The following is a 27,392-nucleotide window of genomic DNA, read 5'->3' on the forward strand; positions in this document are numbered from 1 at the left end:
GTTAAGAATCTGCCTGCCAGTGCAGGGGACACGGGTTCGAGCCCTGGTCCGGGAAGATCCCACATGACATGGAGCAATTAAGCCCGTGCACCACAACTACTGAGCTTGCGCTCTAGAGCCCGCAAGCCACAACTACTGAGCCCGCGTGCCACAACTACTGAAGCCTGTGCGCCTAGAGCCCGTGCTCCTCAACAAGAGAAGCCACCGCAACGAGAAGCCCACGCACTGCAACGAAGAGTAGCCCCTGCTCGCCACAACTAGAGAAAGCCTGCGCGCAGCAACGAAGACCCAACGCAGTCAAAAATAAATAAATAAATAAATAAGTAAATTTATATTAAAAAAAAAAAACCAAATGCTAGGTCCCATTGTTTAAAGTAAAAACAAAACAAAACAAAAACTATAGGCCCTGTATTCTTTAATTCAATTCTGGCTAATAAAAATCATAACTGAATCTAGACTCTGCAGACTTCTAATTAATGGCTATTGGCAAGGAACCTCAGGTTGGTAAGAGACTGTTGACTTGAGTGCTGGAAGGTGTTGAAGTGCTGAGCTATGAAGGGTGGGTTACAGACTACAAGCTATCTCCTAATACTCATTCTCCTCTTCTTACATAGAAATTGAATTTGTACTTAGGTACATAGCTACTCACCTAAAGATTCTATTTCCCAGTATCCCTTATAGGTAGGTATGATCGTTTAACTGAGTTCTAGCTGATGATGAAGGTCAGTGAATGTAATGGCGCCACTTTCAGATGGTGCTGTTAAAAAGAATGAGTGAGTATTACATTTTTCCTCATTCCTACTGTCTGGAATGCAGTTACAATGACAGGAACTGGAGCAGCCATTTTGGACCATGGGATGGAAACCACATGTCAAAGATAGGAAAGCAAGAAGTAGGATCCTTATTCCCTAATGATTATGGAACTACCATACTATCCCTGGACTATATACCTTGAGTTTTTATGTGAGGGAGAAATCAACTATCTTATTCAAGCTCCTCTTTTTTATGGGTCTCTACACTTCAGCAGCTCATCCTGTATCACAATTAATACAGAACTGTATACTACCAGTTAGATAAAGATGAGGCTGGAAGTGTCTGCAAGACCTTTGATTTAGAGATACTAAGAATATAAAGCCTAACCCATGTTGGGGTGAAGACTCTGTGGTTCAGAATTACACTCGTTCCACATTTTTCAGCATAAAAAATGTCTTGGATAGTTTGTAAGGGAACTCTTCAGTTACCCAACTTCAGGGTTGAGTATTACCACCTATGAAACATAAGCTTTAATCTAAAGACTATGCATGTGTGCTAATTACTTATTAGTCATAAAAAATGTGGACTCTGGTATTCTCCCTGATTTCACTGAATTAATTAATAGGTCCTTGTAATAGATTTAACAGATTCGTTTCTTAAAAACAAAATAAGTGTGGAGTCTTCCTTTATTTTATGAAGCACTTCCTTTATTTTGCCTTCCTTCCTTCCTTCCTTTATTACTTCCTTTATTTTATTATTATTCTGAATAATTTTTACATGATAACTTCCTAGAAATAAAATTAACAGATCAAACAATATTTGTATTTTATAAATGTGGCCGAATTACTATCCAGAAATGCAGCAATTTGCATTGCTATGCTGTATGTAAGTTAAATCAGGGCAGTAAGTGTTGATGACATGGAGCTTCTGAGCCCATAACAATTTCTCTTTCAGGATTCTCTATGATCTTTACATAAAGACACTTGGACTTCTTGGATGACTGGTCACACTTGCCTGCTTTGCACATGTAGAAGGCGCCCGTCAGGTTGGTTTCAATCACAGCATTCCACCCCTTTGAACTGATGTGTTCAGAAGGAGAGAAGAACTGGCCTCCTCCATTGTTTACCAAGAAACTGATCTGACCATAAGAATCTAAGGTGGCTTTGACCAAATTATTCACCTAAAGAAAAACATTAAAAATGAACTGGTTAGGGCTTCCCTGGTGGTGCAGTGGTTGAGAATCTGCCTGCCAATGCAGGGGACACAGTTTCGAGCCCTAGTCTGGGAAGATCCCACATGCCACGGAGCAACTGGGCCCGTGAGCCACAATTACTGAGCCTGCGCGTCTGGAGCCTGTGCTCCGCAACAAGAGAGGCCGCGATGGTGAGAGGCCCGCGCACCGCGATGAAGAGTGGTCCCCACTTGCCGCAACTAGAGAAAGCCCTCGCACAGAAACGAAGACTCAACACAGTCATAAAGAAAGAAAGAAAGAAAGAAAGAAAGAAAGAAAGAAAGAACGTGAATTTCTTAAGAAAAAAAAAATGAACTGGTTACAGACAGAGAAAGACAAATACTGTATGATAGCACTTATATGTGGAATCTAATTTAAAATAAATGAATTAGTGAATATAACAAAAAATAAGCAGATTCACAGACATAGAGCCCAAACTAGTGGTTACCAATGTGGAGAGGGAAGCAGGGAGGGGCAATGTAGCGGTAGGAGATTAAGAAGTACAAACCATTAGGTATAAAATAAGCTACAAGAATATATTATACAACATGGGGAATATAGCAAATATTTTATGGTAACTATAAATGGAGTATAACCTTTAAAAATTGTGAATCACTATACTATACACCTGTAACATATAAATTGTACATCAACTACACTTCAATAAATAAATAAGTAAAATGTTAAAAGTGAACTGGTTAATAACCTAACTTGCTACTTGGACTTTATCACCTGCTTTAGGAGAGTAGCAGAGCTTGCAGTGTCTCACAGTGAATAGTAACTCTGAGAACCAGAGTAAATGGAGAGGTAGTCACAATGAATAAACCTGAAAATCTTATATCAGTGAATAATTTACCAGTATCTGATACCCATAGATCATAAAGCTAAATTTGGAATTTTAATGATAAGATTTATCCAAGGACCTGGATCACCCTCTCCATTGTTTTAATTTGTAAGCTACCAACACAGAATAATGGATAGGATGAAAGACATTACGAAATGAGTTAAAGGGCAAAAGGCACAAAAGGTAGTCTCCAGATGAAACTGTCCTTGCTTAGCTTCCCTACATTTCTTCCTTTCCTCTCTCCTGAGGCCACTCACTCAATGGATCATTAGCTCAAGGATCTCCTTCACAGGCTCTGCTTCTAGTGAACCTCATCTAAGATAGCTACTATGGGAAAACTTAAAGCACAGTCAGGTTTAGGAACAACTACTATAAATTAAAATGAATGAATAAGTAAGATAGATTTGCATTCCTCAAAAAACTAAAAACAGAGTTGCCATATGATCCAGAAATCCCACTCCTGCACTGCTGGCCATATACCCAGACAAAACTATAATTTGAAAAGATACATGCACCCCAATGTTCATAGCAACAGTATTACAATAGCAAGACACTGAAACAACCTGAATGTCCATCAACAGATGAACGGACAAAGATGTGATACACACACACACACACACACACACACAAACACACACACACAATGGAATAATACTCAGCCATTAAAAAGAATGAAATAATGCCATTTGCAGCAACATGGATGGATCTAGAGATTATCATACTAAGTGAACTAAGTCAGAAAGAGAAAGACAAATACCATATGACATCACATATATGTGGAATCTAAAATAAAACACAAATCAATATATCTATGAAACAAAAACAGACTCACAGATATAGAGAACAGATTTGTAGTTGCCAAGGGGGAGGGAAGGATTGGGAGTTTGGGATTAGCAGATGCAAGCTATTACATATGGAATGGATAAACAACAAGGTCCTACTGTATAGCACAGGGAACTATATTCAATATCCTGTGATAAACCATAATGGAAAAGAATATGAAAAAGAATATATATCTGTATAACTGTCACTGCTGACAGCAGAAATTAAACACAACATCGTAAATCAACTATACTACAATAAAATTTTAAAAAACAAAGATAGATTTGCTTTATCTCCTCTTCATTACAGATGTTGCATTTTATGGGCATGATTTGAGCCTGGCTGGTAGGAGGCAGACTGGCCTTCAGTTCATCTGCGGCAGATTTTAATCTATCAGACTCACGGGATGCAATAATCACATTACACCCTGAGGAGACAACAGTCAAAGAACAACTAAATATGTTTTCATTGGTTGTCCAAATTCTGAAAGTAATAATGTTTAGAAAATGTTTCATGTGTTCCTGTAAAAAAAGATGAATTAGGACCTCTGCTTATGGTCAAGATGGAGTAATAGGAACTGAACTTACCCTCCAGCCCAAAACAACTAAAAAACTGAACAAAATATACGCAACAATGATTTCCAGGCACTGCATATCAGGTAGCACAGGATAGTGATCCAAGAGAGTGAACACAAACAATGTGAGCCCTATTATTATTCCAGATTGCTGCCTAGAGAGAGTCTTCAGGCTGCAGCATAGGGAGGAGGAACCCATTCAGAGCCCAGCAGTCTCCTGGGTAGAAGAGATGAAGTTGGGAGTCCAGGGAGGCCAAGACAGCTAGATTATACAGGGCACAGAGAGAAAGGAGGTACACAGGGAGAGAACTCCAGAGATCTGTAGAGTTCCCTCAGATCTTCAGCTGAGCACTGATCTGTACATAAGAGTAAGGAAACAATCTGAGGCTGGGGAAAGATTGTTCCCAATCTCTACAAAGTTTCAAACTGTTTCCAAGTAACTTAATTGTATCACAGAACAAAGTTCAGCAATATTTATAAGAATACAAAAATAACTAGCCTGCAACAAGGTAAAATTCAAATGTCTGGCATCCAACAAAAAGCCACAAGGCATACGAAGGAGCAGGGAAATACAACCCAGAATGAGGAGAAAAGTAAATTAATAAAAACAGGCCCAGGAATGGCACTGATGACATAATTAAATAAACCAATGATAAAGAGAAAAATATTAAAAGCAGGCAGAGAAAAAGAACACAAAAAAGACAAGGAAGACATAAGACTTCTTTTCAGAAACAATGCAAGCCAGAAGATAGTGGAATATCCTGAAAGTACTGGGGATGCGGGTGGCGGTGGGAGTTTTGGAACCTAGAACTCTTACCCAGTGAAAATAGCTTTCAAAAGTAATGGCAAATTAAAAACTTACTCACACATATGATATACAGAAGAATTCATTAAAGTAGACCTGCACTACAAAAAGATTAAAGGAAGGCCTTCAAACAGAAGGACAATGATACCAGATAAAAATCTAAATCTACAAAAGAAAGAGAACTGGAAATGGTAATTATGTGAGTAAATAAATATGAAGTCTTTTCTTATTTCTATTCAATCTCTCTAAAAGGTAGTAATTGTTTAAAGTAAAAATGATATCAGTGTATTGTAGGCTTTATAACATATGTAGAAATAAAATGTACGAGAACAGCATTTAATTGTTACACAATGTCCAGGAAGGGTGAAATAGAAGTATCTGCAGTCCTTGTTTTGCTCAGCTCTAATACACGCTAATTTCAGTTACCTTAGTTTAAATAACACCAGACCCCAAACAACACTGTCCAAATTCCAGTTACCATGGCAGATTAACTGTGAGTAATTGCATAAAACACAAACTGCACCGCCAGTACAAATCCACAAATCAGCATGCGAATAACAGACGCACATCACGGTCAGTGACTAATCGTTTCACTTCTTTCACTGTCTGTAAGTGATTGGCCACTGTGCATCTGTTCTTCAATTCGTGCACAGACAGCAAAGAATGCAGTTGTGTTGCCTCCTTGTCTCCCAATGATAAACCTATGTGACATTTTACAAAAACCGATGACTGAAGGAGAGACTGGCCAACAAAGACGAAAGTGCAACAAAGAAATAAAAATTGGTAACACTGAAAGTGAAATTAGAATTGTATGTAAATGGAGTTCTAAAAGGAAGAGCTACCCATGGGAATGCTGACACTCCACCAGTGCTTTCCTTAAGTAAAAATATTAAGCTATGAGACACTGGACTATTCATTTATCTTACTAAGTAATCCTGAACCTTATTGCTCATTGTTGCCTTACATGTTAGTTTATCCTAAAGAGAACGCTTCCTTCTTTTCATGTACAAATATAAAAAGCAGAAATACGTGCCAGGACAGCCTTGAAACAGAGAGAGCCTCACCAGCCTCACCACCTCTGGGAAGCCCAGATGTATATGGCAGATTTAAAGCGAACTATATTGATAATGACAACTATGTTGACGACCCTCCTTCCTCTCCCTCACTGAGCCCAGATTGGCAGCTCCTTCTACATGCTCCCATATCCCTGACCTCATTCTAATACAGCATTTAAACCAGTATTGTATGATAATTAACAGTCTCCCCCCACTCCCTATCATCTACTGGAGGATTGGGACCCTGTCATTGTAATTATTACACTGACAAACAGTCCACATTCAATATTCATGTATGCAATAAATGACACTTAGAAAGGTAAAGAATAAAATGGCTCTCTGTTTGACCACAACCATTCTAGTTGTACATGATGAGGTAGCTTCCACATATTAAAATAAGACACTTTAAAAACCTATTTTTCAAGATTAGGTTATAATTTAGTGAGTTACAAATGCAGACAACTTTTGGAAATTCTGATAGGCAATCTGAGAGCTTTATAAAGCAAATATTAAAAAGATTCACCATGAATTCTTTGCAAGACAAGACTAACTTTAAAATAGAATTCAGTTTATCAAAATTGATGTATAGGACTTTCCTGATGGCGCAGTGGTTAAGACTCCGCCTGCCAATGCAGGGGACACAGGTTCGAGCCCTGGTCCGGGAAGATCCCACATACCGTGGAGCAACTAAGCCCATGCACCACAACTACTGAGCCTGAGCTCTAGAGACCGTGAGCCGCAACTACTGAACTGGCGTGCCACAACTACTGAGGCCCACGTGCCTAGAGCCCATGCTCTGCAACAAGAGAAGCCACTGCAATGAGAAGCCCACTCACCTCAACAAAGAGTAGCCCCCGCTCGCCGCAACTAGAGAAGCGTGCAGCAACGAAGACCCAACACAGCCAAAAATAAATAAATAAATAAATAAATAAATAAATAAATAAATTTATTTTAAAAAAATCGATGTATAATTTTCAATAAAGCATATATTATACGGTCAGGAGAACCGTTATTCCTTTCATCTTCTGTTTCCAGGAGGAAGCTTCTATTCCCAGGAGGGGAAAGAATTGAAATACACATTTCTAGCCCAGGTCCAACCCTCAGCCAGGTTTCCCTGAGTTAGGAGGAATAGCTAATCTGATTAATAAAATGGAAAGGAGAAACAAGTTCCCCTGGATTAGCCACTGTCTCTGCCCATCACCTTCTTTTCTTTGATCTTTCTGCCTTAAAGATGGGCATTAACTGCTCTAGTTCCCAGAGTAGAGCACAGGCTAACAAGGCATGGAAATCTGACATCTGCAACTCTTCCTAAATCCACATTGAGAAGTTAAGCCTCATTAAAAAAAAAAAAAAAAAAAAAATTCTCAAGAATACTAAGGTGATTAATGCCTGACTTTGTCCAAGGCCTCAAATAAGAGATATAATGAAAATATAAATAGGATTATTCACAGGAATTATCTAATTAGAAGCTTACTAAATTATCACTAATTACTATCTGAACCCTGAAGGCTTCAGGAAAGTTATCTAATATCAGCAGAGCTATACTGGGACACAACTTTAAAAGGCTATTTATTTTAACTGCTATATAAACTTGAACCAGGGGGCAAAGGTATTACAAGGCAGAATGCTGCAGTGCTGGGTAGAACTAGAAACCTAAATTTCCATTAAAGGAATGGTTAAATAAATTATTACATATCCATGCAATAGAATACTATATAACTTAGAGAAGAATGAAGTACTACTATATGCACTAGCATGGAAAGAAAAAATTACAGAGCAGTAAGAATACTACAGTCACAGTTTTGTAAATAACAAAATACACACAATTGTATATGTGTGCATGTGGGTGACTCGTAGAAAATCACCAGGAAAGGGATTTAGGAGATGGGCAGAATGGGAAAGCTCATTTTTTTCTTTTATATACTTCCATACTACCTGAATTTATTGCAATGCTCTTATTTTATAATAAACTAGAAAATTATTAGATGATATCCTTCTCCTCACCATTATGCTAAATGATGTGGATGGACTTTTTTGTTGTTTATATGAGTTGCTAGAGAAATTCAGAAAGCTTGATAAACTTACTTAGAACAAGGTACAGAAGTAACTAGCAAGTAATGAGTTATTTCCACATCAGAGGCATTTGTAGCCAAATATATTGCTTTTCTGCTTGGGCTGATACTGATTCCTTTCAATCTTCAACTCAGAGTGCTACATTTAAGCACCTTCTAGGTCCCTGATGTTGATAAGAGCCTAGTCACCAGAGCAAGAAAGAGTGCTGTCTTGCCTCACAATTTCCACTTGCAATTCCTACTTTCATTTCATCCACTGTCACAGAAAGAGAATGACTAACTTGAGGACAGAGACAAGGATCTGGCTTGAATTCAATGTGAATGGTCTTAGGTTCAATATTCTTTGATGGAATCAGGACTCCTCTGGTCTAAGAGCATCTGTCAAATAGAGGAAGAGGGTTCCAATTCTGTTCGCTACATCCTGCCCTTGTGAGCTAGGGCTTTCAGCATCCTCTCAGAAAAGGGACAGTCAAAATCATTTGGATGTGAAAGACAATACAATAATCACTTTTAAAAGCATGCCTCAGACTTCCCTGGTGGCGCAGTGGTTAAGAATCCGCCTGCCAATGCAGGGGACACGGGTTCGAGCCCTGGTCCGGGAAGATCTGCACATGATGCAGAGCAACTAAGCTTGTGCGTCGCAGCTACGGAGCCTGCACTCTAGAGCCCGCGAGCCACAACTACTGAGCCCGCGCGCCACAACTACTGAAGCCCACACGCCTAGAGCCCATGCTCCACAACAAGAGAAGCCACTGCGATGAGAAGCCCGTGCACCACAGCGCGCAAAGAGTAGCCCCCGCTCACCGCCACTAGAGAAAGCCTGCGCGCAGTAACGAAGACCCAACGCAGCCAAAAATAAATAAATAAAATAAATAAATTTATTTTAAAAAAGCATGCCTCAAAATCCAGCTTGTAATTCACACCAAAAAATAGAAGCCTTCTCACTGGAAATTGAATTGGCTAACATTTTATTTTATTTGCCCAATCTGGGCTTCTATAACAATCTTCAGGAAACAGCCATTAATCCTGGCATAAAAAAATAAAGCTGAGCAAGTCAGAGTAAAAATCATTTGTATATTCTTTCACTGAAGGAAATGCATTTCCAATACATTACTCTTTTTTTAAGTACATTGGAAGGTTGAACCAGGATCTGACCAATCTGCTGTGAAGCCTGGTATCTGACCTTCACAGAAATGATAACCGATTCTACTTTTCTAAAGGATTTTCCTGAACAGGGTTAGAGTCTTGGTGTTGGAAGTAAAGTGGGTAGTAATGGTGATGAAGCTACACCAGGGTCAGATTGAGAAATGCTAATTTCCTTTTTTTTTCTTATTAAGATGTATTTCTTCCTTTTTTTCAACATACTTTTTTTTTTAAGTTCATACTCTGTGCCGGGCATTAGAAACACAATGGTAAGCAAAGACAACTTACATGTTCATTAAAAAAATTTGAAAAATGAGTACAATTTAACCACTCATCATTCAAATCATTTCCAGAAAAAGTAGTTGCTGATAACAATGTTATAAACTTCTTTTCAGTCTTCTTCTGCATATATATTTTTCATTAACAATTAAATTGGAATGCTACATTTTGTTTAGAATCCTGATTTTTTTCAATTATATGGTATGCATTTGACAACAAAATCTTCAATAGCAAGATGTTTAAATAGCAGCATATTTCATTGTTACTGATTTAGTCATTTCCCTTATCATGTTTCACTATTCAACACTACATTCTTGTACACAAATCCGTGCTTGTCCCTGATTATTTCCAAAGAGTAAATTCCTGAGAGAGGAATTACTAGGTCATACAGCACAAATACTGTTAACACTTTTGGATTTTTTTCCCCAAACTGACCTCTAGAAAGCTCGTAATAATTTACATTCTTGCCTGCCTTCTCACTTCCTCACCAACACGTTCATTTTCCCCAATGTTTTAAAATTTTGTTAAAAAAACAATGGTTTTATTTTTATTGCTATATTTTGCATTTCATTGCCAAAAAAGTTGACTATTTTTTCATATACTTACTGTTTTTTTTTTAGTTCTTGATTTAAAATGCTTGGCCCATAACAGAAGCCTATTTTTCTATTAGTTGTTAGATCTTTTCCTTATTTATTTATGAGATCTCTTTATATAATAAATTTGTTGTATATTGTAAATGTTTTTCTTCATGTTCCTTCAAACTTTATTCATATATATTTTTTAATTCAATGAGGATATACATCTTCATATTTATCTATTTTCCCTTTTGTGGTTTCTTTCCTTGTTTATTGCTTATAAAGTCCTCCCTTCACCCAAGTTAAGGTAAATATTACAAGAGATTCGAGAAGATTATATGATGGGAGCCTTTTACCTTTTCCAGCTAAATGAAGTCTTCCCATGTTTCCTAATCATTCATTAGGCAATAAATAGAATGAATTTTTTTTTTTTTTTTTTTTTTTTTGGCCCAGCAGCGCCACTTGTGGGATCTTAGTTCCCCGCCCAGGGATCCAGCCCAGGCCCACCGGCAGGAAAGCCCTGAGTCCTAACCACTAGATCGCCGGGGAATTCCCTAGAAATAATTAATTTTAAACTCACATCCGTAATTAGTTCCATAGCATGATTCCACACGTCTCCTTAATCCCCACCTGGGACACAGTATCTCTGGCTCTAAATTTTCCCTTTAGTTTACAAATAGTGGTTCATCATCCACCGCTTCTCCACAACTTTTCTTAGAACTCTCCTCTCTCCACTCTCCCTCGCGGTTTAAATTTCACCCACAGCTACATTTCCTTTGCTTTGCAACTTCACGCTCTCCTAAGCCCGCCTCTGGCCCCCTGGCTCCCGACCCCAGGTTACGCCAGCTTCTAAGTATCCCTCGCTCTGAGTACCGTAGCCCAGGGGCCTGCTCACGCACCTAGATGCAGGAGCTCGGTCGCGATGGCCTTTCCGATGCCCGTACCCCTGCCGGTGACGATGGCCACTTGGTGCTGCATCAAGCCTGCTGCCAGGCAGCTTTTGCCCTTGACCTAAGAACTCACGGCCACGGGACATTTGAGTGATGAAGCTTGCGCCGGGTTAAGTCACTGGGTCCACGCCGCCTTTTAAATATGCCGGAGAGAGGGCTCACGTCCACGTGACCGCCCGGGCCCCGCCCCGCCCCGTCCCGCCCCGTCCCGCCCCGCCCCATCCCGTCCGCTCGCGCTGCCTCGCGTCGCCCCGCCCCTGCCCATCGCCCCGCCTCACCCCGCGCGGCCGCCTCAGGGGCTCTCTATTCTCCCAGCGCAGAACCGCTCCCCTAAGGCGGCGTCCTCACCGTTCAAACTGTCCGCCTGCCTATCTCCCCGGCATGTGTAGGTGAGACTCTTTGTTCCTTTTGTGTGTGTGTGTATGTGTGTGTGTGTGTGTGTGTGTGTGTGTGTGTGTTATTTCGATGCTATTGGGAAAGGGAAGAAGACAAAAAGCGGGATTGTGCTCTATTTTGAAAAATTCAATCCTCAGTGCCATAACTCTCACGGTTAATTAAAATTAAATCTCCAGTGCATCTGGGTAAAGAGAGGCTGCAGCTCGGGAGCCTCCCGTATTGCCTCCTTGCTGCGCCCGCCCGCGTTGGAAGTCCAGCGATGCTCTGGCTCCAGCTGCTGTGTGCAGCTGGCTGGGAGGGAAAGGGGCAACCTTAGCTGAGGGCGGAGAAATCCGGCTTCATCCTCCGGAAGAGATGCGAATGAGAGGGGGAGGGGGGAAATACAATTGTAGTTATCCAGAGAACCAAGATAATAACTGATTTTTAGAAAAAACTCGAGCCCACCTCCACCTCATCTCCCTCTCCTCACCGACGAATGAAGGGAAGAAGGAACCTTTACCAGATTTGAGATCTGATACATTTCAGCTGGGCTGCATAAATTGATGAGTCCAAAAGAGGATCTTTCCTCGAAGGGTGTATGCTTCCCGCAAGAATGCAGCTGTAGATGTGTGTTTGAGATCCTACCCTCTAGTTCATTCCTTATGCAGGGGAGCGAGCCTCCTGAGGGTGGGGGAAATTTCTCATCCGTGTTTTGGTGCCCATTAACAGTGATTTATTATTCAAATTCTCCATCTTGCTTCCTGCTGTCAACCCACCGGAGTGGAATTACACCTGGACTAGCCTGGGGAGACTTTGCCTGAGAACTTGACAAATCTAGGGAATGTGTCAGGTGCTGTGGTCTTAACAGTCCAGGCAGGATCATGTTTCTAAGTCTGTTGTCAGAGTGTTGCAGGAAGGGGGACCCTTTCCAGAGCCCGAGAGTGGGCTCTTGTCTAACACTCGGAAAAGAATTGTTGGAGGAGACACATGTGCTGACAAAGCAAGAGATTTTATTGGGAAGGGGTTCCCCGGGCAGAGACCAGTAGGGTAAGGGAACCCAGGAGGACTGCTCCACCACGTGGCTCACAGTCTCAGGGTTTTACGGTGATGGGGTTAGTTTCCAGTTTGTCCCTGGCCAATCGTTCTGACACAGGGTCCTTCCTGGTGGCTCCCGCATCACTCAGCCAAGATGGATTCCAGCGAGAAGGAATCTGGGAGGTTGGTAGGACATATGGACTGATGTCTCCTCTCTCCTTTTGACCTTTCCTGAATTCTTCCAGTTGGTGGCAGCTTGTTAGTTCCGCGTTCCTTACCAGGACCTCCTGTTTAAGATAACTCATGCAAGTGGTTACTCTTGGGCCTGGCCAGGGTGGGTGGTTTCAGTCAGTGGTTCCCCTAACAAGAGTACTGTATTTTCCCCTGCAAGGTATTAAAATAATGTAAAAACAAACAAATGCCATCATTCTTTTGTTGGGTCCACCACCGAGTTAGAGTGAATTGGAAATAGATCTGGTTGAGGGTGGAATCAGACATCACTTCCTCCCTGTTTCTCCATCCCCCTGCCCTCCTCTGACCTCCTTTGAGAAACACCTACCCCTCTATCTTTGTTGCTGACAGATTCCAATCAACACTGCTTAAAGAAGGGAAGCTATCTCTTCCACTTCTCATTTGCTGGATAGTTTATCAAGGAATCACTTCTACTAACTCAGTTCTAAGAGGTTTCTTATTCCAAAAAATTCCAGGCTTTCTTTCTTGGGAGGAAGGAACACTTTAAATTTCTTTCAAAGGTACTTTTATTGAAGGTCTAATTAAATGTGATGTGTGACCTGGTCTGGACTTGTGGATTCACGGAACTCTGCCAGGGCGGGTCAACATGGGCCTGGCTGTACTGCAGCCTCTGTGTGGTGGCTGAGTGGCCTCAGAGAGGGATTCTGCAGTCCTCCAGGGAAAAGGTGACTGGACTGGCTTCAAGCCAGTTTTGCTTGCTGAGGATGACAAGGAGCCATTCCTCGGCCTCAAGGAAGTTGCACTATGAGCCGTCAGAAAGCTCTTTCTCACGGTCCAAAGAGAGCCTGTGATTAAGGGAGATGTGGAGTCTCTTCAAGAGATCTTTTGTTAAAAAGAAAAAGGCATGTCCTCTCTGCCCCTGCCTCTGACCTCAGTCAGGGTTTGAATGTCTGCTAACCCCAAAAGGCCTGGAGGCACAGGAGTAGTTCTGCCTCTTGAAGGCTCTTTGTTTCCAGATTTTAGCTCTGACTCCTGGTTGAGCCCTCTCTTCTCAGGGCATCCGTGCCCTGCTGCAATGACTGTCCCTTTGGCCAAATCAAATGCTACCTGGCACTCTGCATCACTGCCCCCTTTGTCCTGGGGAAAAAGGCATCACCATGGCTATGATCTTTCCACATTCCCGCTCTGTCATAGCCCATTAGCACTCCCTCCGTTCATCTTCTGAGCTGCTCTTGCTGCTCACCCAGCTTCCCACCCCTCCCCCACCCCATCTGCCTAGTAACTTCATTTTCTCCCCTTCACGAAGCAGCTGCTGGCTCAGACTGACAGGGGCCTGTGGGATTCTCAACATTGAGACAGAATCTCGGTGCTGAAGGAATATCAGTGAGGCATATCTAGCCCCGCCTGCCTTGATGTAAAAGCAGTCCTGAGCCAACTTATATAAGTAAGATTCTTAACCAGTCCACAATATTCAGCCAATATTTATTGAGCACTCAATTATTTATTGAGTCATGTGCCAGGTACTATTCTAGACATGGGGGTTACAGTACAGTGGACAAGATAGTTAGGTGTCCCTGCCTTGGTAGAGTTTATGTTCTAGGATGTACACATGTTGGTAGTTGGGGGTGGAAGGGGTATGTGTGCCGTGAGAGGTAGGACAATAAGTAAACAAAAGATCAGACAATAAAGATCAGATCTAACAGCTCTTACACTAAAGCTGCTCAAGCTCCTTATAACCAACTACCTTCACTACTGGGAAATATTTCCTCTGTAGACAGTCAGATGCTCCCCAGATGATGACCCAGCCTCAGTGTGGGAGTCTTTCAGGACCAGGAGACAAGAGAAATGCTGCTCACAGGACCACAAAGGAAAAGGCTGCAGCCTGACTGTGCTCACAGCCAATCACAGCAACTGGCTGGAAGTTGCGGGTTCTAAGTTGCTGTTCCATCGTCGTTCCAATCACTTGATACTGGTCTGAACCAAATTTCCTTTCATCTTTACATTGGTGAGACTGTCTCTCTGAGAGCGGCTAATAGTAATTTTCAGTGGGAAAATGGCAAACGTTTTATTTCCTGGTTGGCCTAGTACCTCTCAGGGTGGCAAACCAAGATGCTAATGGGGGAGTTTGGCCACCCCAGACAGGTGATATTAGCCCTCTGAGTGCCAGATGCACAAGTCAGAAAAGAACTGGAAGAACAGCAGGGCTGGAGCAAGGCACAGCTCACTGTAGTAGTCGTAATGAACTTGAAAATGATGATACTTTACCCACTTAGCTCCGGTTCAGTTTCCTTGGAAGAGGAAGATGTGTTAATATCAGTGAAGGTGCAAAAAAGTCAATTCCTGATTGTACTTAGTTAAACCAGTGGAGCAGGGCACCCTAATTTGGAAGGATTATAAGCCAGAGACAGCAAAATGGCAGCCTATTTGTGATTTGTTTTGGTTGTTTGTCCACATGGTAATTTATTTAAATTTGGACTAATTGCAGTAATTAAAATCAGGAACTTTCTCATGAAATTTCAGGCAACCCATACCAAATGGACCTGAATTTCTCTATGAAAGCAGTTGGCTGAACAGTGGGCTTGGCGGGAAGAAGAGAGGAGAACAGTAACTTGCTATTTCAGATGAGACCTGAGTGAGCGCTTATGTTTACCATAGCCCCCACCATTCCCTGTGTCCAGTTGCTAAGGCTTGGTGTCGTTGCCATTTATTAGCTTTTTCCAGCCACACTTCATCCATATATGTTACTTGCTTCCCTGCAATTAATCTAAGAGCAGAGGCTTCAAAACTCCCTGGCTTTTCCACCCACCAAGCCCACAAGTTCTGCTGAGTATCTGGGTGGGTTTGGAGAAGACCCTGCATCAGGTCTGCTTCAGTGACCACCTAGGAGCAGAGAATCATGAGCAGACTCCAGGGAATTCATGCGTGATGATGAGAGGTCCATGAAGCAGCAGTGAGCCACCACTGTGGAGGTGGGAGTGGGAGTTAGTGACCAAGTGACAGGATGGGAGTAATGACCAGACTTCCTGCTGATGACTCAGCTCTACCAAGGCACTATACCTGGGTAGGTAAGTTCATTTTGTGGTGTTGTGAGTTTTTGGGTGTTTACTGACTGCTTAAGAGCTGTTGCTTTTCTTTTAATAAAACTCTAGAGGAGTACATAGGCAGCTAGTGTGATTGAAGCATTGGAGGTATACATGAGGGAGATGGTATAGCCTAGGATGGCAGGACAGGGAGGGGCCAGATCACACAAGTCCTTAGGCCACATGAAAAGTTTGGGTTTCATTTTATACCAATGGGAAGTGACTGGGGGATTTTAAGCAGAAAATGGCCTGATTTTATGTATGTTTTCAAAAGATCTTTCTAACTGCTAAGTGGAGAATTGATTGGAAGACAGCAAGAGTAGAAGCCAGAAGATAAGGAGCATTTTTAGAACCTTAGTAAGAGATGATGGCCTTTTAGACCAGAGTGGTAGCAATGAAGATGGGAAAAAGTGGTGGATGCATTTAAGAATTATCTGGAGAATTTTCTTCAAGGGTGGCTTAAAACCAGTTATTTTATGTGTAAGTTCCAGAGTCTGAGTATATACTTTAAAACCTATTTTTCCCCCCAGAATGACTGAGGAGTCAGAGCTAATGGTGGATTGAGGTTAACAGTCTGCAGTATCATATTCGTTAATAATCTTTGGACTGGGGGTGGAAGTGGAGGATGGGCAAAGCCTACCTTCCAGGAAAAAGAGCAGAGTCCTGTGTCTTCTCTTAATTCTATTGACTGAAACCTTGGAAACTAGAGAAATTTTCTTCCTACCCTCTCTCTTATGATATGTAAAAGAAAGGAGAAATGTTCAAAACCTACTTCTCAGCTCAAATGCTAACAGCATAATAAAGTGTACAAAAATGAGGAAAATAATTAAGCCTTCCTCTCTTAACACTCGTTCACATCATATTTACAAATAGGCATTTTCCCTTCCCCTTTGCCTTACCGGGTCAACAAGTACGTACTGAGTATCTGCTACATGTCCAGCCCTGGGGTCTTCCCATTAGAGGTAAAGAAGTATAAGACAGTTCCTGACTTCTAAAATTTTATAATCTTCAGTGGGGAGATGAATGAAAAATCATGAAGCCATTCATAATCAGTTCAAGATGATATGAAATGCTGCATAATTAAGCACTAGGAGAGTATGGTACAGATGACAAATACTACTGGAATACAGAGTAGGAAAAGGCAGAAAAAAGGTATTGGAAACTAACATCTATGAAGCATCAACTCATACTAGGCATTGGACACTCGAACACTCATGGCATTCTCACCTCACTCCTGCAACAACAGGATTGGGGTCGGGGAGAGACATGTGTAGGCTGGAGTGGTCACAGAAGGGAACATGAGTGAGTGAGTCTCTTGAGCCAGGCTTGAAAGTGGTGGAGAAGAGTGAAAAAGGTGAAGGAACCGACATAAGTAAATGTGTCAACTAGTCATGTTATGGGGAGTGGGAAAAACTGCTATGGAACCCTAGGATGGAGCATGAATATGGAGAGCCTCAAACACCAGGCAGACCCTTGAGATATATTTCAGTCAGAAATGGCAAGATAGTGACGATTACTGGACAAAATAAAAATATCTTGTGTCATTAATCACGGTTTAAAACGGTAGAGGAAGAACTCTGAAATGGAAGGCAGAGGAACGTACGTGGGGGAAGTAGTGTAGGGGCTGTATTCTAGCATATGGTGGTAGTAGAAATTGAAATGAACACATTACCAAAGAGATTCCATAGGAATGAGCGGCAGGACTTAGAAGCTGATTAGTAATAGGGACATAGGAATATATCCTTAATATAGGAGATGGATTCATCAAAGACAGCTCTAGAGGTTTAAGTATAAAACCTGGGGTAAATGTTGGCAGGCAGCAAGGCATGGTAAATAAAACATGGGCTCTGAAATTAGCAAACCTGCATGTGAGTCACAGCACCATTACTATGTAACCTTGAGCAAGTTACTCCTCTGCATGGGGATAATAATAGTACCTCCCTCCTTGGTTTGCTGTGAGGATTACACAATAATGATTATTGAAAAGCACTTAGAACAGCACCTGGCACACAGTCAACATCCAGTAAGTTTTAGTTATTACTATTATTAAGTCCAGATGTCCTCATTGCAAAATAGTGCTTGTTCCGTAAGATTGGAGTTGTGCAAGTTAGGCTTAAATCCAGTTCTCTCACTTCTTTGTTTAACATGGATGAGCTTCATAATGTCAAGTGAGGACACTAGAAGCTACCTCATCACAGAAAGCTCCTGTCCTCTGGATCTTCCCACTTTTAGAACATCATGTGCTCTCAGAGATGTCACCAAATGAATTTCATAGTCCAACAAGCTCCATGCATAAGAATGTGAAGGTAATGGTACTTATTTTGTTCAAACAGGCAAAGTCAGGCTGTGAAGATTTAGTGAAACCTTAATTCCACCTGTGGGCGTTTTCAATTCTGTCGCTGAGCACCTCATTTGTTTCAGTCACTGGGCTATGTGCCCAAGATACAAAGGTGATAAGACCCAGTACCCACCTGCCGTGAGTGGGGAAACAGGTAAGAAAATTAACAATTAGAGGACAAAGGAGAAGTATTTAGGTGATACTTGGACAATGGAGGAAAGCTACCTGCTGAGAAGGTTGCTCAGACTTTGGGGAGTTTGGGCATTTGAAGAAATGTGATAGAGTCAGTCTTGGTACCTGGTAATACAGAAGATGCATCATATTAAGACATGGGATTTGCTTCAGATTGAGTGGCATTTAGCGCCTAGTTAGATTTTTGTCTGTTTCATAATCCTCCCCATTCCCCACCCTGCCCTGACTGGGCCAGTCCACTAAACATTGGGGCCATTTAATACAAATAAGAGGAGAGGTTTTATTGTTTGGGATAAAGGGACACCAAAGAGTGTGCATGTGGCACTGAAAGAAAGGAAGTACTCAGAGAGCTGAAACAAAATGAAGATTTGAGAATTGGGAACAAAAGTAACAAACAGCTGGCACCCTGGAGTTACTGAGAGCAAACAGTCTCCGGGCGCCTGGGGCAACAGAACTGTGAGTAGTCTACTCACATTCTACTACAATTCTCAATTATAAATACAGTTATTTGGAAATTAGGACATTTGTTTGATAAATAATTCAGAAACTTCATATCAATAGAAGCTGCCACTGTTGTCATTAAAGAAAAGTATTCAACAGTATAATTGACAATAGTATTATATAACAGTGGCGCCACTTGCCTCCTCCACTAAGTATAAAACTGGGTTTGTTAAAAACACATGAGAGACTTCCCTGGTGGCGCAGTGGTTAAGAATCTGCCTGCCACTGCAGGGGACACAGGTTCGTATCCCTGGTCTGGGAAGATCCCACATGCCGCGAAACAACTAAGCCCGTGCGCCACAGCTACTGAGCCTGCGCGCCTAGAGCCCGTGCTCCGCAACAAGAGAAGCCACTGCAATGAGAAGCCTACGCACTGCAGTGAAGAGTAGCCCCGCTCTCCGCAACTAGAGAAAGCCCGTGGGCGTCAACGAAGACCCAACACAGCCATAAATAAATAAATAAATAAATTTATTTTTTTTAAAAAAAAGGCCCATGAGAGTATTGTAGCTAATAAATAAAGAAGAAATGAGAGAAATAGAATGTCACCATTTTTGTAACACCTAATGAACGAATGGGTCTGGCCAATAGTCGTCAATGGCTACTAATTTCACGGAGTCAAGCAGATATTAGCTACCTTCTGATGGAAATACAAAACACCATCTATAACATCTTGCCAAAACAACCAACCAACCAAAAAAATTCTAACCCAAATCTGAGTAAGCCTCTTTATTTAGCTACCAATTTATAGGAAATATATGGTTCAGAGGAACACACTATGCGGGTTGCAATCCTCAAGATCTAGGCTATGAGCATCTGCAAGGTAAATGACCTTTCTTTAACAAATAAATAGAAAGGAAAAGGGAAAAAAATTGGTTGGGGAACGTATGGACCTGTTCTGTCCAATATAGTAGCCAGTAGCCACATGTGGCTATTTAAATTTAAATTGGTTAGAATTCAATAAAAAAAATTTTTTAAAATTCTCCAACTTTCTCTTTTTTTAATTTTTTAATTAATTAATTTATTTATTTATTTATTTATTTATTTTATTTATGGCTGTGTTGGGTCTTCGTTTCTGTGCGAGGGCTTTCTCTAGTTGTGGCAAACGAGGGACACTCTTCATCGCGGTGTGCAGGCCTCTCACTGTCGGGGAGCACAGGCTCCAGACGCGCAGGCTCAGTAATTGTGGCTCACGGGCCCAGCTGCTCTGTGGCATGTGGGATCTTCCCAGACCAGGGCTTGAACCCGTGTCCCCTGCATTAGCAGGCAGATTCTCAACCACTGCGCCACCAGGGAAACCCAGAATTCAGTAAAATTTAAGATGCATTTCCTGGGGAATTCCCCGGTGGTCCAGTGGTTAGGACTCCACACTTTCACTGCCGAGGACCCAGGTTCAATCCCTGGTCGGGTAACTGAGATCCCACAAGCTGAGTAGCGTGTCCAAAAAATTAATAATAATAAAAATAAAATTCATTTCTTCAGTTGCACTAGACTCATTTCAGGTGCAATGGCAGAAAGTTCTATTGGACAGCGCTGCTTTAGACAGAGGTGTACGATCTGTTTCCATTGCATACATCTGATTTGAATCCTAATTCAAGAAAATAGACTTTAAAATGTTAAACAGGGAAATTTGAACTGACCAGATATTTGATGATATTAAAGAATCGTTTAAAAAATTAAGTGCAATAATGGTATGGTGATAATCTTTTTTTAAAAAGAGACTTCTTATATGTAAGAGGTACATGCTGAAACAGTTACAGATGAAATGATATGATATCTGACATTTGCTTTTAAATAATATGAGGAGATAAAACAAAATTGGCTACTAATATTTTGATTATTGTTGAAATTGGGTGAGAGGTACAATAAGGATTCATTCGAATTATTCTCTTTGCTTTTATAAAGGTTTGCCACTTTCCCTAATAAAAATGTTCTCATTTTACATGTTTGAAACGTTCCATAATATAATAACATTTTTTTTAAAGAAGCATACAAGCAGCTACCTGGGTTTTTTTGTTTTTTTTGTTTTTGTTTTTTGGCTGTGTTGGATCTTCGTTGCTATGTGTGGGCTTTCGCTGGTCGCGGCGAGTGGGGGCTACTCTTTGCTGCGGTACGTGGGCTTCTCATTGCGGTGGCTTCTCATGTTGTGGAGCACAGGCTCTAGGTGCGCAGGCTTCAGTAGTTGTGGCAGCGGGCTCAGTAGTTATGGCTCACAGGCTCTAGGCGCACAGGCTTCAGTAGTTGTGGCACACGGGCTTAGTTGCTCCGTGGCATGTGGGATCTTCCCAGACCAGGAATCAAACCCACGTCCCCTGCACTGGCAGGCAGATTCTTAACCACTGCACCACCAGGGAAGTCCCGCAGCCACCTGTTTAAATGTGACTGGCTGGGTATTTGCTAATTGGCACCTCTTTAGCAATAGCACTCAAAACATTCCGTTCCTCTTAATGGCTCCATGTACCAAGAACATAGGCCAATCAGTTTCTTCCTTAAAAGATGTTGTATAGACTCTCTTCTCTCCCACCTCTTTTTACCTGGAGAACAAAAGAGGAGAAAAGTGTTGCGTGAAAAGTGTGCATTCTTTCCACTGGTCTCCCAGAAGGTGATAGTACAGATCCCAGCCATTCTGGGATCTTGGGCCAACAAGAAGCCAGGAGACAAGTGTCTTTATAGAATATCAGAGAAGGCATGGTTAATGAAGTTGTGCCATCGTTGGATGGCTTGTTCAAAGTTGCATTCAACCATTTGAGTATAGTTGTAATGGCTAACCCCATAGCCAGAGGCCTGGAGTGCTGGTCCCAGCCATAGGAATCTCCATCTATGGTGGGAGGAAGAATGGTCCTTAATCTGTCTGTAAGGCTTCCTCACCCAACTTCCTTATACTTGGCATCCCCCAGCTAGATTGATGAGTTTTAGCATAATATATGCAACACAAAATATGGCAACACAAATAAAATTTTATTAACAACGATTCATTCTTGTAAAAGTATTTCCATAGCACTCCCAAAGTAAACTTTTATGAGAAATAAAGGGAGGCAAAGGCTTCTGCCAAGTTGAGGACCACTTCCTAAACCCCTCTCCATCTCACCCTATTCATTCCGTGTTGATGATTTTGCTTTCCTATCTTTCAAGTGCAACTCACCGTTGGAACGTCTTTGCATAGCCCCATCCTGGAAGAAGCTCTGTGATGTGTGGATCGTGAGTTTGCTCAAGCAAATTGGACTCTTTACAAGGAATAGCTAGATTTGAGGACTAGGATGGAAGAGCCAGCACCAGTGGAAGGCCAGGGCCAGCTCCCAAGCCCCCACCAGGGCTCTCTGAGGAAAGCCATGGCAGCTGCCCTGGCCCTTGATGGGGAATCCACACTGGGTCGCAGGAAAAAGAAGAAGAAAGAGTCCCGCCCAGAATCTATTATCATCTACCGGTCAGAGAGTGAGAAACTGGATGAGGAGCCTGGGGAATTAGAAGGTGGAGATCAGCCTAAAGAGGAGGAGGGAGATGATTTCCTAGACTATCCTGCGGATGATGGTAAGTCTCTCTGGGGCCACCTACTTAAAGCCACAGGAAGGAAACCAAATGAGGATCCTCCAGAAGACAGACAGGCATTTGCTCACTGATGTACTTCTTTTTGATACATTTCTTCTCACAGTGTTGCAGTCTTCATTCAACAAATCGATAGTATTTGTTGAGCATTTATTACGTTCTCTTCTAGGTGATACGGAAGAGATCTCTGCCCTTTTGGAACTCCTTGTGTAATGGAAGAGACCGATTTATACACAAAAAATAGTAATACAAGACGACCATGCTAACTATTTAATACATGTAAGATAAAGAAACTAATAGTTGACTTTCATAATAATCAGGAAAATGTGAATTATAACAACAATGAGTTATAGTAATCCTTCACATGTAGGATGGCCAAAAATTGGGTAAAACATGATAACATCAATGTGAGGAAATGGATATATTCTCATATACCTCATGTGGAAGAGGAATCCGCTTCAGGGAAGTTTGTCAATATCTATTAAATTTAAAATTCAAAATATGCATAGACTATGTCCAAGAAATTCTCAGTATCTACCCCATGCCCATGTGCGTAAGGAAGCATGTATAAGAATGTTTGTTGCTGTTAAGGAAACTGTGGAGTGTCCATATTAAGTGTCACTACACAGCAATAGATGGATGAGGTAGATCTCCGTGTCGATGGTCATCCCTAAGACATATGCCCACGGTGAACGAGACGAGCAATGCCCCTGCCCTCATGCAGTTTACCTTCCAATCAGGGGAAGACAGACAGCAAACAAGTCAGCAGATAAGAGACAATTGCAGGTAGTGGTGCAGGTTCCAAAGACAGTAAACCTCAGTGACGGGAAGATGAGCAAGTGAGGGAGGCAGGTGGAGGGAAAGATTGCATGGTTGGGGATGCCTCTCGGAGGAAGGGACGTTTGCTCTGAGGCAGCCCCATTCTGTCCGTCTACCAGCCGGGGGCTAGGAGTCCACAGGGCCTGGGGGACATGCCAACAGAAAGCCTATACCCTCCTCCCATCCTCCACTTCTAGACTACACTTCACATACTAAGGACTGCAGACTTTGCTGTTTCACTACCTGCAGTCTCACCGCTGGGATGGTCAAAGAGTGGGTGTTTGGTGGGGGTGGTGGTGATGGTAGTGATGGTAGTGGTGGTGATGATGGTGATGCTGGTGGTGGTGGTGGTGGTGGTGACGATGGTGATGCTGGTAGTGGTGACGATAGTGATGCTGGTGGTGGTGATCGTGGTAGTGGTGGTGGTGATGTTGGTGGTGGTGGTGATGGTGATGCTGGTGGTGGTGGTGGTGGTGATGGTGGTGATGCTGCAGATGGTGGTGATGCTGGTGGTGGTGGTGGTGATGCTGGTGGTGGTGGTGGTGGTGGTGGTGATGGTGTATTTTTGTTGGGGAATGTGTGTATGTTGTGCGTGTGTATATGTGGTGCCTGTGTGTGTACAGAATTTGGATATGAAGGCTGGGATGTCCACCAGCATATGAGGAGGACCCTCTCAGAGAAGCATGGGGTTAGGAATGAGGAGAGAAGAGGGGTGGGCTGCTCATCAGTATAACACACACACAGTACCGCCTTTACACACAGTAGCTGATACTCAGAAACAGTATTTTCACAGCACTTGTAAGCTAGAAATAAGGTCACTATGAAGTGGCATCTGTGGTAGAGTTCCTCACTCCCCTGGATATTACAGACATGATAGAGGCCCAGAAAAGTGGAGAGAGAATATAAGAAACAAGTTTAACCTGCTTCAGGGCCCTGATGTGAGAGTTTACCATGGGAGCACTAATCCCTCCCCTGAGGGAGACCTATTCAGTCCACCGTGGAATCACTGACTTCGTACCATGTCAGGGTGTACCGTGTCAGGGGCTACAATAATGGACATTCTTGTACTCAGCTCCAGTCTCAGGGGATGACGCTCTGTTGAAATGTCTACTCTTCTGATCTTGACTTTCCCCTCTTTATGCCCTGCAGCTATGTGGAACATGCCTGTGGACAGCCGCTATGTCACATTAACTGGGACCATCACCCGAGGGAAGAAAAAGGGGCAGATGGTGGACATCCATGTCACGTTGACAGAGAAGGAGCTGCAGGAACTCACCAAGCCTAAAGTGTCGTCAAGGGAAATGGCACCTGAAGGCAGAAAGGCCTGCCAGCTGGGCGCAGACCGTGGGCCCCACGTGGTCCTCTGGACGCTGGCCTGCCTGCCTGTGGTTTTCATCCTCTCCTTCGTGGTCTCTTTCTACTATGGCACCATCACCTGGTACAGTATCTTTCTTGTGTACAACGAGGAGAGGACCTTCTGGCACAAGATCTCATGTTGCCCCTGCCTCATTCTCCTCTATCCAGTGCTCATCATGGCCATGGCCTCTTCCCTGGGCCTCTATGCTGCCGTGGTCCAGCTCTCATGGTCCTGGGGAGCGTGGTGGCAAGCTGCCCGGGACATGGAGAAAGGCTTCTGTGGCTGGCTGTGCAGCAAGCTGGGTCTGGAAGACTGTTCTCCCTACAGCATCGTGGAGCTGCTTGAATCTGACAATATCTCAGGCACTCTGTCCAACAAGGATGCCACCCAGGAGGTAGAAACATCCACCGTCTAAACTCCCAACAACTTACTTCATTCTCTGGTCTCAGTAGCCTGTATATCATCTTCCAATTTCAGAATATTCCTTCTTTAAATTATTCCTCCCCCCCTCTTCCCCCATACACAGTTCTTCTGGAAAATTTTAGCCCACACTGATCTGTCCTACCATCTTGTTGGTTTCCAGGAGGGCAGGAAACAGAAAAGCAATTTGTGCCCAAATAGTCCATCCAATGGATAAACTCTTCTTCATTCCTTGCCCTAAGATGACCATATATCTGAGACAAGGGAGCTCAGGTGTTTGTCAGTTCAGGAGCTTGGAGGTGTTCCTGGTGCCTGGAACCCAGGGGAGATGTGACTAAATGTGACAGAATAAGGAAGCTCAGGGGAGACCAAGTCCACCAATAAGATAATAGATAGGGATGGAGTGAAATATTTAAGAAGCAGGCTGCAACAGTGTAGCAGAATGTAAAGATATGTGTGTATCACTTAGATTTTGATTTATATATTAAATATAATTAAAATCCAAATATCAGTAGTTTAAACAAGATAGAAGTCTGTTTCTTTCCTGTATAGAAGAAGTCTGGAGGCAGACCATCAGGGAAACTGATGAAGTCATCAGAATCCCAGGCATTTTTTATTCCCCAACCCTCATTGCCTTTATCCTCAGCACCCAGTGCTGACTACATCTCCAGCCATCACATCCCTGTTTCGGATAGAACAGAGGAAAGGGCAACGAAGAGCACGTACACCCTCCTAGGCTAAGGCGGCTTCTCAGGAGGCCCCCTCAACACTTCTTGTATCTCATTGGCCAGACCATAGTCACATGACCTCACAAGCAAGAAAGGCTGGGAAATGTAGTCTTTTGGCCGGGCAGCTATATTCTAAATGTTTGGGTTCTGCTAATTTAAGAGACAAGGAAATAGTGGCTATTTTGGTAGGCAAGTAAGAATCTCTGGCTCACAGTAATTATTTAAATACATTCAGATCCAAAACTGCGAACACAGTTTTATTTATGTATGTATGTATTTATTTATTTAAACCTAAATATTGCACAGAGAATTTATACATAGATACTAGCTACATATACTATGCATAAACCACACGTAGATATTAGCAATTCATGTATGTTGCAATTAAATATCTATAATGCCATGTGGTTTCAGGTTTTTTAGAAAGGAAGAGTGAATAGTTGAGTACAATTATATCACAGTAGCATAGCTTTCTTCCTGGTAGTGAAGGTGGGCCTGGGTGGTGATGTTTAGTTTAACGTAGAGATGAAAGACTGCGAAGGGAGTCTGTCAGACTTTCCCCCAGCAGGGTCAGCAGCCCTAAGCACAAGAAGACAGTTAGCTTTATGTGGTTTGTCAGAACTCACTCAGAGCCTCACTCACTCAGAACTTTCTTCTCACAGCAAACACAGTCTTTGCTGTGCTGAAAAGCTTGGGTCTTCGTGGACACTGAGGGTGTAAACCAGATGGATCCAGATTAATAGATTCTGAACTTAAAAAAAATATTCCTGAGGGTCTCTTTCTAATTTCAAAAAAATCAAATCCTAAGAGGTCAAGCAGATTTTGGAAGTTTGGGTCCTTATAAGAATAGCTGGTGCCCTATTCGTGGTTCATGTCTCAGGAAGAAGCTGTTGAAAGAACTGCTGTGAATCAAACCAGATGGGTCAAGCAATGCTGTCCCACAGAAGGCCAGGACATTTGCCTGATGCATGGTGCTGAACTCCACCTTCAGAGGAAACCCCTCCTTTTTAAAAATAACTATTATTAGCTTGAAAAAAAAAAAAAAAAACTCTGTCCAACACGTTTGAAGATAATGTTGGTGCTCTCTGGTGCTTTTGCAGAGATATAAACAATTGAAATGAAGACAAAGAAAATAAAAATAAAATCAGATTAACGTTTGCTCACTTTGTCTTTGAGTTTCTCCAAAATTGTTTTGAACGCTACAGTTTTCATAAAAGGGTGAGCGTGGTGACTATTTTATATATGTATAATGATCTTAATATGGGTCCTTATGTCTTGACTCTTCCCATGGACCACCAATTTATGAGGATTCTGTTTAGCTGGATTTTTTTCCACAGATCACAGATTTACCTAAGCCTACATTAGGAAGTTGCAGCCACATTTGTCACATTTTTTTCAGGGGTTAAGGAAACAAATGGCCAAGGCCAAAAACAGCCATGATTAGGGCAAGGGTAAGATGTCTCTGGCAGAATGAAGGAGGGTGGGGTCAGGGTGAGGAGCATGGGATACCTAGGTGAAGTTGATGTAGCCCTCACCCTAACTGGGCTCGCCACCTAGTGGAATAAATAGGCTTATAAAATAAAATCATTTCAAAAGGGCTCAGAGAGGTATGTAAAAGCCTAGACCTGAGGAAGGAAAACTTAACCAAACAGACCTAAAGCAATCTCATCTTTTATTTTGTATAATGTTCATGAATTCATCACTTACGTAGT

The 27,392-nt window shown here is 42.3% G+C and overlaps 2 protein-coding genes across 5 annotated transcripts in view; one reads left to right on the forward strand and one right to left on the reverse strand.

Moving 5' to 3' along the window:
• PECR (peroxisomal trans-2-enoyl-CoA reductase) overlaps positions 1–14,653 on the reverse strand; it is a 32,537-nt gene extending 17,884 nt beyond the window's left edge. Inside the window, 5 exon segments of the mRNA XM_057551359.1 lie at positions 468–527; positions 1,737–1,935; positions 3,946–4,077; positions 11,053–11,171; positions 14,562–14,653. Coding sequence (XP_057407342.1) covers positions 468–527; positions 1,737–1,935; positions 3,946–4,077; positions 11,053–11,171; positions 14,562–14,653 — 602 coding nt within the window.
• On the forward strand, positions 11,365–26,801 carry TMEM169 (transmembrane protein 169). Of its 4 annotated transcripts, XM_007187876.2 has the most exons (4): positions 11,371–11,492; positions 18,119–18,277; positions 21,946–22,341; positions 24,325–26,801. In XM_007187876.2, the coding sequence occupies exons 3-4, from the start codon at positions 22,071–22,073 to the stop codon at positions 24,945–24,947; spliced, it is 894 nt and encodes a 297-aa protein (XP_007187938.1). In that variant the 5' UTR covers positions 11,371–11,492; positions 18,119–18,277; positions 21,946–22,070; the 3' UTR covers positions 24,948–26,801. The 4 variants fall into 4 exon arrangements, with proteins under 4 accessions (XP_007187937.1, XP_007187938.1, XP_007187940.1 ...); XM_007187875.2 differs by lacking the exon at positions 18,119–18,277 and having other exon boundaries at positions 11,365–11,492; XM_007187878.2 differs by lacking the exon at positions 18,119–18,277 and having other exon boundaries at positions 11,381–11,488.
• Positions 26,802–27,392: the final 591 nt, after the last annotated feature.

Source organism: Balaenoptera acutorostrata, chromosome 8 (genome assembly GCF_949987535.1).
Source record: "Balaenoptera acutorostrata chromosome 8, mBalAcu1.1, whole genome shotgun sequence".
Taxonomy (NCBI): Eukaryota; Metazoa; Chordata; class Mammalia; order Artiodactyla; family Balaenopteridae; genus Balaenoptera; species Balaenoptera acutorostrata.

Bases quoted from the DNA above. Each gene is read 5' to 3' on its own strand.
- TMEM169 (XM_007187875.2), top strand. From the start codon at position 22,071: ATGGAAGAGCCAGCACCAGTGGAAGGCCAGGGCCAGCTCCCAAGCCCC. The intron at 22,342-24,324 runs GTAAGTCTCTCT...TATGCCCTGCAG, and splicing joins AGACTATCCTGCGGATGATG to CTATGTGGAACATGCCTGTG.